The following is a 12,410-nucleotide window of genomic DNA, read 5'->3' on the forward strand; positions in this document are numbered from 1 at the left end:
ATTTTTTTTTTTTAATTTTCATTTTTGAGTGTTAACAAGGTTTGAACTCAGGGCTTCTTGCTTGCTAGGCAAGTACTCCACCACTTGAGTCATGCCCAAAGACCTTTTTGCTTTAGTTTATTTTTCAGGTAGTGTCAGATGCTTTTTGCTCAGGATCAGCCTCAGACCACAATCCATCTACCTCTGATTCCCCAGTAGCTGGGACCATAGGCATGTACCATCATACCTATATTTAGCTCAGTTTTTTTATTTTTTATTTTTTTTTTTTTGAGGTACTGGGGTTTGAACTCAGGGTCTACACCTTGAGCCATTCTACCATCCCTATTTTCGTGAAGGGTTTTTCGAGATAAGGTCTTGCAGAACTATTGCCTGGGCTAGCTTTGAACTGTGACTCTCCAAATCCCTGCCTCCTGAATAGCTAGGATTACAGGCAAGAGCCACTAGCATCTGGCTTTAGTTAAGTTTTTAATGTTCCATTTTTACTTAGCAAACTCAGGCTGTTACTTCCTTGAAAGTACTTTTTCATTCACTCTTCAGCTCAAATACCTTGTTGAGAACTGTTAAACTATTAAATGCAAGAGGTAACTAATTATCTTTTAAGCTATCAAACAGGTGGTTCTTTATTTCATGCAATTAAAAAAATAGCTGTAAGGGAACTAGCTTTTATATAGTGATATAAGCCACTTTTGTAATATTATCCAGAACTTTTTTCATTTCATCTCCAAGAATTTATTATTATTTTTACACCAACATCTCTCTGTAGGAAAGCAGTGTTACGATAATATTAGTGTATCTTTTTAAATGAGAGATTCAACCTTTCATAGATCAACCATTGATGGGACACCATCAGTATAAATACTCACACAGATTCTCCAACATGGACTTGTTTCCAGATCAATCATAAAATATATTTTGACCTTGTTTAGAACAAAAGAAAATTTTCTTTTCATAGCAGAAAGGTTTTTGTGGATTTCATACCACTTAAAGTCTGACTTGCCATTAGTGAAACCTATTAAGTCACCAATCTGAATAAAACTATTTTTAGCTTATTACACAAACCCCTTCAGCATTATGTGACATGTTATCAATGCTTTGGCTTATTGTAGTGTTTAGTTTTTAAAATTTTTAATGTTTTTGGTGGTACTGGGGTTTGAACTCAGGGCCTTGCACTTGCTAGGCAGGAGTTTTACCACTTGAGCCATTCTGCCAGCCCTTTTTGGACTGGTTATTTTTGAGACAGTATCTCACTTTATGTACAGGTTGGCCTGCACCACTTTTCTCCTGTTTGTGCTTCCCTGTGTAGCTGGAATGATGGGTGTGTGCCACCATGCCTGGCAGTTGATTGAGATAGGGCCTTGTGAACTTTTTGCCTGGGCTGGTCTGGAACCATGTTCCTCCCAGTCTTTGCTTCCCAAGTAGCTAGGATTACAGGTTTTGAGTCACTGTGCCAGGCAGTTGCACTATTTTAAATGGAACTTTTTGTTGTTGTTTTTTGGTGCTGGCAATTAAACACAAGGTTTTGTGCATGCTGAGCACCTGCTGGACTACTGAGCCCATCCCTCTAAAGTGGAACTTTTTCAATTTCCTAGATTCCATTTTCTCCTGGCATTTTACTTACTGTAACTTTACATGTCTGCATTAGTAGGTTCTTACCAATTATATGGGTTTTCCTTTTCTGGACAGTAAGTTGTACTCTGAAATAGCTTGCTTTTGGAGCCTTTTCACAGAAAATGACTTTGTCTTAACAAATACTTTATTGTTTTGAGTTCTGAAAGCTGTTTGAAGTAATCAGCACTCTCACTTGTCAAGTGACTTCAATTTGTAGTACAGCGCTGTTTCCATTTTGCTGGAGGAATTGCATTTGTAGGTTGTCACATGCCAAAATTGAATAGTACAATCCGAATTGTCTCCATAAATACTATTAAGAACTTTGTTTTAAGATGGAGGGTTTTTTTTTGTGTCTCTTGTTGCATGAAAACAATGAAGTGATTCAAGGATTGTAATTTTTTAGCATTCACAGTGGGCTTAGGCTCTCTTTGCTATATATCACGCCTCAACTTCAATAATTGCCATATTGTTTGACATGTTTGTAAAACACAAATATTAATAAAATATAAAACAGAAGAGCCTAGTAAATAACTAAATGAGAGTTGAAAACAGTACAAAAATTACAAAAATCTTACCATGTAATTCATCTCTCATGTATACGTTCTATATCTTGCAACATTTTACAAGTAGTCTCCATCTTCTGTCACATCAGTAGAGCTTGTCTGTTACCAAACTTCAGATGGTGGTAATGTGAAAGAGGTAGGTCAAGGAGGAGGTAGTTTGGGAGAGAGGGACTGCTGCTTTCAGATTACTGTCCTGCTTTTTATGTAAAACCTCCCACTAGTGCCCAGGGTTGGAGACCAAGCCTTTAATACATGGGCTTTTTTTTTTTTTTTTTTTTTGAGAGAAATAAAACAATTTAATGGTGGCTTCCTTGATTTACAGACAATAGAAGGACAAACATTTCTTCCCATGCATGGTACAAAGAAACTCAGGGACAAGTGATGAGTGAAGGACAGGAATGATAGTGTTTATGTCTACTGCTCAGTGTGGTCCAACCAACATTCTGGCTCAGCAGCTGCAGACGCTGAGGAGAAGCGAGGGCTGCCTGGCCCCCTGAAGAGGGAGTGAGGAGACAGGCAGCAGAGAACACAGGGATGCATGGTACTGCCTCTCACTGGGGGACAAGAAGCCAGGGAGAAGGACTGGGCTTCTAAGTGTCCTGTGGCCCACTGTTTTCTCCGTGGACCAGCACTGTTCCTGAGGGCTGGAGCCAGGCCAGGCAGGGGCTAGAGTGTGGTAATGAGAGCCACAGTAGCCAGGAACAAGTCGAGAGCTGGATCACGCTTTCCTTCTAGACACTGAGTTCTTGATGACCCAGCTCCATCCAACAGGTAAAAAGGTCCTCAAGATGTGGAGCTGGAAGGGACGGCAAAGGGGAAACAAGGAGGGATGGATTCCATCCAATCCTGCTACCACCTCAAAAGCTTCCATTCCCTTCTGGCCTGCTTCCCCCTCTCCCTCCCCTCTACCTGAGACCCCATCACATTCCTTAATTAAAACAGCTGAGTACAACCTAAAGAGAGGAAGAAGCAGGAAAAATGTCATACGCTTTTAAGGGGAAGACTGCATTGAGGGAAGAGGAAGAGTGGTCCCTAGCTCTGCCTAGCTCCAGAAACTGGTAGCCATGGCCTGGGTCCCTGGCCCAACCGTGCTGGTCATCTAGCTGAACATCTTGTGCTGGTCACAGACTGTCTTCTGCTGCTGCACCTGCAACTTCCACCGCTGCTGTGCACCCTCCATGTGCTCTGGGACAGTGTTGTCTTGGGGGCCCCTGAGGGATGCAGCAGCTGCTACCGTGGAGTGTGCATCCTCATTCTCCTTCTCACTGTGCAATTGTTTGGTGTAAGCATCTGGCTTTTGATTGAGAGGGTCCACCAGCATCAGGAAAGCCATGTGGAGTAGGAGGGCCCCCAGTATGGACAGGTAGATGACAGTGAAGACCTTGATGGTGGTGGTGCTGCACTCCTATTACTGGCACTTGCACAGCAGACATTAGGCCTCCATGTAATGGCCTGGTACCTGCATGGGCTCCACCATGTACAAGCAGTTATAGTCCTTCTGAGTCACATTCTAGTTGTAAATGTGCCCACTGATATTTTTGTAAGGTAGACAGATGGACTTGCACTGGATGTCTTCAGAACTCTTGTTGGCTTGAGCTGGGGACACCAGCAAACATCTTACCACGGCCACCAAACATAAGAGCTTCATGCTTATCAGGCTTGCTGAGCCAGCAAAGGCTGGACACCTGCAAGCCCCACTGCAGCCACACCAGACCCAGCTGGCCTCGCCCCCACCCAGCTTCTCACACATGGGTTTTGGGGGAAATTTAAGATCCAAACTCTAGGGGCTGGGAATGTAGCTTGGTGGTAGAATCCCTGCTTAACATACAAGGCCCTGGTTTGGCCCCAGTGTACACACATGCGCACACACACACACACACACACACACACCCCCAAACTATAACAGTACTGCAATATCAGAAAGGTCTCTACAGAAACTACTGATAGGATAGTGTAGTTTCTGTCTTTCACTATGGCTGGCATTACACAGTCTGTAGACTTCAATAAACAATTAAAAACTACATAATCTCTTTCAGAATTCTTAATGATTGAGAATTCAGTGACTGAATGGAAAATACTGATTTTTATTACATTAAAAAAATTTAAGAAACAACTTAAAACTTCTCAAAATCTGGCAAAAATAATACAAGCCTAATTTAATGCCAGCATTTGTTACATATATAACAATGTACAAATTTTCACACATAAAGTGTTTTTACATATCAGTAAGATTTGGGCAAAAATGACAAAGGTCATAAACAAGGAATTAAAAAAAAAAGAAGGAATGCAAGAATAAGAAAATGCTACCGATCTTGCTTGTCCAAATTGGACAAGGCAGTTTTTACTTGTTAAACTGGTAAGAGTGACAAAAAACAGGGTAATTCTAGAATTAGCCTGTGTTCAGGGAAATGGATAGGTTTATAGTTTGTAGGATTAGTGTATGGATCTGTATAGCCTTTATGAACATCTCTAACTGTATTTTTAGAATGAAGTTATTCACAACATAAAAAACTAAAAACTGTCTTTTACTCAGAAATTTACTTCTAAGAATTTATCCTCAAGTTGTAACAGAACAAATGCAGATGCCAAAATGAAGGATTGGTTAAAATAGTTATGGTGTGTGTCAATATAGAAGAATTCTAGTCAGACATTCCTAATTGACATAAAATTGAAGCAGTAATAGAGTTATTTAATGACATGAAAGAAATGTTCAAATAAATGCAAAAATTTGAACATAAATAGATACCAGATCTATCCTACTCTGGGAATTAGCCTTTTGGACTTCCATCTCCAGTTACCCAAGCATAAATGTCAACAGTCTTTTGTGATCTTCTTTATGATAACATCAGATTTACCTAATGTACTATTTTAACAGAAATTTGGATATAATTTAAAAGACAGTTGCATATTTAACATGAGGCAGATCTGAATAATGCCACACTTACTGGGTTTTTTTCACAGAATCTTTTCAGTATATTTGATATTGTAAATCTTTTGAAGTATATATGATATTCTAGATCAGTGCTGTCTAGAATTTTATGCAGTGATGGAAATCGTGTAATTTGAGCTGTTCATTACAGAACTACTTCCTACATTTGGCTATTGAATACTTGAAGTGTGGCTAGTGCAACTAAGGAACTGACTTCTACTTCTTATTTAATTTAATTTAAATTGTCACTTGTTGCTAGTGGCTAGCATATTAGACAACAAAGATTATCTTAACATGTAAATTTTACCAGTGAAGTAATATTAGGGAATGTTAAAGACAGCAACATTATTATTTCCAGGTCAAAATTTTTTTTTGTTTGTTTCTTGAGCTAAGTTAGCTCTACAACTATGAGTTTTCTATGCTTGGATAACTGATTCTTGAAATGGATTTTCCTGGAAGCCAAAAATGAGATTGAGATTAAACCCATTAATGCATTTTTCTGTAAGGCACAGATAAATGCATAAATGATAAGTTGAACATTCTAGGCAGCAAAAGTCTGGCACTACTACTCTAGCCGTGAACCTTTTATTACTTTTTGCTTGTTATTGTTTTGCTTATTATTTTTGCCCTTGACTCACACTCAGTTGTTATGATAAACATTGCCAGGACATAGATCAGTTACATGAGTAGTATAAAAACTCCTCAGGGAAGAGAAGTTTTGCCCAGAACAAGGGAGGCAGGTAATATTCATTAACTTTTTTAGGAAGTGCCAGTCATTGTGCTAAGTGGTTTCTCATGTAGATGCCTCTCATCATGTCATCACAGGCCTTACCTTATCCTCTTACTTTATTCTCATTTCTGCCTATGTATTTCTTCTGTCTTTGCCAGATTGCCTGTTGGTCTCTCAGATTTTCTTCAACTCTTCTTTCTTTTTGGTATTTCTGATACACCAAATTTTGTGTCTGTTACTTACTTTTGTAATGCTATGGTATTTTGATAGTGCCTCCTTCTGTCAGTGGCTAATATCTTTTATGGTAAATTCTTAGGAAGCTCATGTTGAGCTCTTTTGTTGGTATTTAAGAGTTCTTCGTTTGCTACCAGAGACTCATAAAGCAACAAATCCAAACATTTTAGGGTGAGTTTATATTGCATTAGGGCAAAGTATTATTTGTTTCTGAAATTTAAATGTTTTCTTTTGGTTCTAATCAGTCTCTTGCTAACTCTAAGTAAAAATTTGAATTTTATCCTGTATCAACTGTTTGCCTCCTAAAAATTAGAAACTTTTTGTAAATAGAATAGATATAGGCAAGAATTTTAGCTCTCCGCCAGGAAATACATTACTAACAGCTTTGTTTTACAGTGTCAGAAATTTGGAGAATATCACAAAGATGATCCAAGTTCCTTCAGATTTTCAGAAACTTTTTCCCTTTACCCACAGGTAAGTAGATAAAAGGTCCATCTTCCTTTCTTGTGTTATTAACAACACTGAGTCTCACCTTTTCTTTTATTTGTCTTTTATTACATTGCACCAATTTTACTGGCTTATTCTTTTAGGTAAATTTTAGGATAACCTAGAAATGAATATTGTGCTGTTATATTGGCCTTACAAATAGTCATTTATTTGTGGTGACTAGAGATTTACACTGAAACCCTTCTGTGAGTACAATTAGGCATAAGGTGATTAGCTTTCCATCTGATACAAGGGGTTCTAATTATAGTGGTACCAAAAGGACTTTATATGAGGTAATTTTTTCCAATTAGCTTGTCTTAGGGCACGTTATCTCCTGAGAACAATTTTGTTGGGCTATACTAGATAAAAGAAAGTCATTTGTTTTACCTTATAGATATCCCTCTGTTTTTTTTTTTCTTTTTTTGAAAAGCCAGCTCACACTGACTTCAAATTTGTGATCCTCTTGCCTCAACACCCATGTACTAGTATTGTAGTGTGCACTACCACACCCAACAAAATTTTTCCATTTTTAAAAAATTAATTATTCTTATTCTTATTCTTATTTCTGATAGTACTGGGGCTTGAACTCAGGGCCTCATGCTTGCTAGGCAGGCACTCTACCATTTGAGCCACTCTGCAAAATTCATTTTTGTCTGCCTCGCACCAGTGGCTCACGCCTATAATCCTAACTACTCAGGAGGCAGAGATCAGGAGGATTGCGATTTAAAGCCAGCCCTGGGCAAATAGTTTGCGAGACCCTATCTCAAAAAAACCCATCACAAAAATGGGCTGGTGGAGTGGCTCAAGCAGTAATAGTGCCTGCCTAGCAAGTGTGAGGCCCTGAATTCAAACCCCAGTACCTCCAAAATTCATTTTCATCCATAAAAACTTTGTTCTTTTTAGAGCTACTTTATTTTTTACTTTTAAATATGATCTGTAGCCAATAAACTCCACTTTCATAAAGGGAGACTTCTATTAACATCTGGTGAGGTTTTAGAGAACCAGGGAAAGGCAGGGTCTGCTTGTCTTGAGGCATGAAAAATCCTTTTTCTTTTGTGAATTCTGAGTCCTCATCTTTATAAAAGAAATTAGTAAAGGGTTAGCCTAAGTGTTAGACTAAATTTTTAACATTTTCCTTTCTTTCTCTGCTGCCCGTCCTCCTGGCTTTCTCTTTAGAGTTTTAAATCTTTAGAGAGATGGGCATTCTCTCTTTTCCTCTTACCAGAGAAAAGAAGCAAAGAACCCAGAAATAATTTTTTGCCATGGGTTTTCAAAGGCTAATGATCCTTTAAAAGAAGGCATAAACTAAATTTAAGAGAAGTCTTTATCCCTAAAATATTTACCTAGAAATTTGCCGGTCAGACATTCCTGTGAGTAAACAGCAGTGACTGAGGTGATAAGGAATGGAAGGGCCTCTCAGTACATTGTGGATCAAAGGAAGAGGGATAAGTATTTCAGTGAGTGACATGTGATGGGAGAAAACTGTTCATTATTTCCAGGCAGAAGTAAAATGGAGGCACTTGGGACTTTGGGGCTGAAAGAAGAAAAGTGACTAAAGACATGTGGTTGTACTTTTGGGCTGATCTTACCAATTTTAAAACCAAAGACCTGGCATAGCTGTCCTTTTTTCAAGCCCAGCTCTCCTCACTTTCTGATCTCCTTCATGTGAGGAGTGGATAGAAGGGGAGGAAGTAAAAGGAGAAGGAGAGAAACTAAGTCTGGAGATTTAGGGATGGGGAAGACCTAAGCATGTTTTCTTTTTCTTTTTTTCTTTAAACAACAACATCAAAAGAAACAATGAAGACCCTTCATAACACAAGTTTCTGAGAGACACACCAAAACTAGAAAAATCTGTTAATCTATTTATATATATATATATTTGGAACATTTTGATGGTGGTAGTGAATAGCATTGTAAAAGCCCAGAAGTGTAGTGAGGAGGATCAGGAATAAAAGCAGAACACAGATAGCATGCCACTTGTCATTAGTCTGTCAGTACAGTAGATTTGAGTAAAGGTTTTTCACCCATTTTTTCCATGTTGAATCACCTCTCTTAAGTTTTTACTTGTCATACAATTATATTTCTTAAGCAACTGATAAATATCAAAAGCTTCCTTTTTTTTTTCTCCTTTATTTTATTTTATTTTTTTTATTCATATGTGCATACAATGTTTGGGTCGTTTCTCCCACCTTCCCGAAACCCCTCCCTTACCCCACCCCCCGCCGCCCCCTCCCTCTCCCCCACCCCCCTCACTACCCAGCAGAAACCATTTTGCCCTTATCTCTAATTTTGTTGAAGAGAGAGTATAAGCAATAATAGGAAGGAACAAGGGTTTTTGCTAGTTAAGATAAAGATAGCTATATAGGGAGTTGACTTGCATTGATTTCCTGTGCATGTGTGTTACCTTCTAGGTTGATTCTTCTTGATCTAACCTTTTCTCTAGTTCCTAGTCCCTTTCTCTTACTGGCATCTGTCGCCTTAAAGTATCTGCTTTAGTTTCTCTGCGTTGAGGGCAACAAATGCTATCTAGTTTGTTAGGTGTCTTACCTATCCTCATACCTCCCTTATGTGCTCTTGCTTTGTCATTGATCAAAGTCCAATCCCCTTGTTGTGTTTACCCTGGATCTAATGTCCACTAAGAGGAAGAACATATGATTTTTGGTCTTTTGGGCCAGGCTAACCTCACTCAGAATGATATTCTCCAATTCCATCCATTTACCAGCGAATGATAACATTTCGTTCTTCTTCATGGCTGTATAAAATTCCATTGTGTATAAATACCACATTTTCTTTCTTTTTCTTTAATTTTTATTTTTTTATTATTCATATGTGCATACAATGTTTGGGTCATTTCTCCCCCCTGCCCCCACCCCCTCCCTTACCACTCACTCCGCCCCCTCCCTCTCCCCTCACCCCATCGATACCCAGCAGAAACTATTTTGCCCTTATCTCTTAATTTTGTTGTAGAGAGAGTATAAGCAATAATAGGAAGGAACAAGGGTTTTTGCTAGTTGAGATAAGGATAGCTATACAGAGAGTTGACTCACATTGATTTCCTGTGCATGTGTTACCTTCTAGGTTAATTCTTTTTGATCTCACCTTTTCTCTAGTTCCTGGTCCCCTTCTCCTATTGGCCTCAGTTGCTTTTAAGGTATCTGCTTTAGTTTCTCTGCGTTAAGGGCAACAAATGCTAGCTAATTTTTTAAGTGTCTTACCTATCCTCATATCTCCCTTGTGTGCACTTGCTTATATCTTGTGATCAAAGTTCAATCCCCTTGTTGTGTTTGCCCTTGATCTAATGTCCGCATATGAGGGAGAACATATGATTTTTGGTCTTTTGGGCCAGGCTAACCTCACTCAGAATGATGTTCTCCAATTCCATCCATTTACCAGCGAATGATAACATTTCATTCTTCTTCATGGCTGCATAAAATACCATTGTGTATAGATATCACATTTTCTTGATCGATTCGTCAGTAGTGGGGCATCTCGGCCGTTTCCATAATTTGGCTATTGAGAATAGTGCTGCAATAAACATGGGTGCGCAGGTGCCTCTGGAGTAACCTGTGTCACAGTCTTTTGGGTATATCCCCAAGAGTGGTATTGCTGGATCATATGGTAGATCAATGTTTAGCTTTTTAAGTAGCCTCCAAATTTTTTTCTAGAGTGGTTGTACTAGTTTACATTCCCACCAGCAGTGTAAGAGGGTTCCTTTTTCCCTGCATCCTTGCCAATACCTGTTGTTAGTGGTGTTGCTAATAATGATGGCTATTCTAACAGGGTTGAGGTGGAATCTTAGTGTGGTTTTAATTTGCATTTCCCTTATTGCTGGAGATGGTGAGCATTTTTTCATGTGTTTTTTGGCCATTTGAATTTCTTCTTTTGAGAAAGTTCTGTTTAGTTCACGTGCCCATTTCTTTATTGGTTCTTTAGTTTTGGGAGAATTTAGTTTTTTAAGTTCCCTATATATTCTGGTTATCAGTCCTTTGTCTGATGTGTAGCTGGCAAATATTTCCTCCCACTCTGTGGGTGTTCTGTTCAGTTTAGAGACCATTTCTTTTGATGATCAGAAGCTTTTTAGTTTTATGAAGTCCCATTTATCTATGCTATCTCTTAGTTGCTGTGCTGCTGGGGTTCCATTGAGAAAGTTCTTACCTATACCTATTAATTCCAGAGTATTTCCTACTCTTTCCTGTACCAACTTTAGAGTTTGGGGTCTGATATTAAGGTCCTTGATCCATTTTGAGTTAATCTTGGTATAGGGTGATATACATGGATCTAGTTTTAGTTTTTTGTAGACTGCTAACCAGTTTTCCCAGCTGCTTTTGTTGAAGAGGCTGCTATTTCTCCATCGTATATTTTTAGGGCCTTTGTCAAAGACAAGTTGGTTATAGTTGTGTGGCTTCATATCTAAGTCCTCTATTCGGTTCCACTGGTCTTCATGTCTGTTTTTGTGCCAGTACCATGCTGTTTTTATTTTTATTGCTTTGTAATATAGTTTGAAGTTGGGTATCGTGACACCTCCAGCATTGTTCTTTTGAGTGAGTATTGCCTTGGCTATTCATGGCCTCCTGTGTTTCCATATAAATTTCACGGTAGATTTTTCAATTTCTTTAATGAATGTCATTGGAATTTTGATGGGAATTGCATTAAACATGTAGATTACTTTTGGGAGTATAGACATTTTTACTATGTTGATTCTACCAATCCATGAGCATGGGAGATTTCTCCACTTTCTCTAGTCTTCCTCAATCTCTTTCTTCAGAAGTTAATAGTTTTCCTTGTAGAGGTCGTTCACATCCTTTATTAGGTTTACAATAGGTATTTGATTTTTTTTGAGGCTATTGTAAACGGAATTGTTTTCATATATTCTTTCTCAGTTTGTTCATTATTAGTGTATAGAAATGCTAATGATTTTTCTGTATTGATTTTATAATCTGCTACCTTGCTATAGCTTTTGATGGTGTCTAGGAGCTTTTAAGTAGAGTTTTTTGGGTCTTTAAGGTATAGGATCATGTTATCTGCAAATAGGGATGTTTTGACAGTTTCTTTACCTATTTGTGTTCCTTTTATTCCTTCTTCTTGCCTAATTGCTGTGGCTAGGACTTCCAGTACTATGTTCAATAGGAGTGGAGATAGTGAACATCCTTGTCTGGTTCCTGATTTCAGTGGGAATGGTTTCAGGTTTTCTCCGTTAAGTATAATGCTGGCTGTAGGTTTGTCATATGGAGCTATTATAATGTTGAGGTACTTTCCTTCTATTCCTAGTTTTCTTGGAGCTTTTATCATGAAATGGCGTTGGATCAAGTGGTTTTTGTCTTTGCTTCTGTTAATGTGGTTTATTACATTTATTGATTTTCGTGTGTTGAACCACCCCTGCATTCCTAGGATGAAGCCTACTTGGTTGTGGTGAATGATCTTTTTGATGTGTTGTTGAATTCGGTTTGCCGTTATTTTATTGAGGATTTTTGCATCAATGTTCATTAAGGAGATTGGCTTATAGTTCTTCTTTTTGGAGGTGTCTTTGTCTGATTTTGGGATAAGTGTAGTACTGGCTTCATAAAATGCGTTAGGCAGTTTTCCTTCCCTTTCTATTTCTTGGAACAGTTTAAGGAGGGTTGGTGTCAGTTCTTCTTTAAATGTCTGATAGAATTCAGCAGAGAATCCATCAGGTCCTGGACTTTTCTTTTTGGGGAGACTCTTGATTGCTGCTTCAATTTCATTTTGTGTTATAGATCTATTCAGGTGATTAATATCCTCTTGGTTCAGTTTTGGATGATCATATGTATCTAGAAATCTGTCCATATCTTTAAGATTTTTGAATTTATTTGAATATATGTTCTTGAAGTAGTCTCTCATG

At 38.3% G+C, this 12,410-nt stretch overlaps 1 protein-coding gene and 1 pseudogene across 2 annotated transcripts in view; one reads left to right on the forward strand and one right to left on the reverse strand.

Annotated features, from left to right (window-relative positions):
* The window catches only part of Sec23a (SEC23 homolog A, COPII coat complex component), a 116,017-nt gene that overhangs the window by 29,344 nt on the left and 74,263 nt on the right, over positions 1-12,410 (forward strand). For both annotated transcript variants that reach the window (XM_074068116.1, XM_020169072.2), the window contains exon 15: positions 6,461-6,538. In XM_074068116.1, the coding sequence (XP_073924217.1) occupies positions 6,461-6,538 (78 nt within the window). The remainder of the gene's footprint in view (positions 1-6,460; positions 6,539-12,410) is intronic.
* LOC141421591 (proton-transporting V-type ATPase complex assembly regulator TMEM9 pseudogene) lies at positions 3,271-3,819 on the reverse strand (annotated as a pseudogene).

The sequence above is a fragment of the Castor canadensis genome, chromosome 3 (genome assembly GCF_047511655.1).
Source record: "Castor canadensis chromosome 3, mCasCan1.hap1v2, whole genome shotgun sequence".
NCBI classification, from domain to species: Eukaryota; Metazoa; Chordata; class Mammalia; order Rodentia; family Castoridae; genus Castor; species Castor canadensis.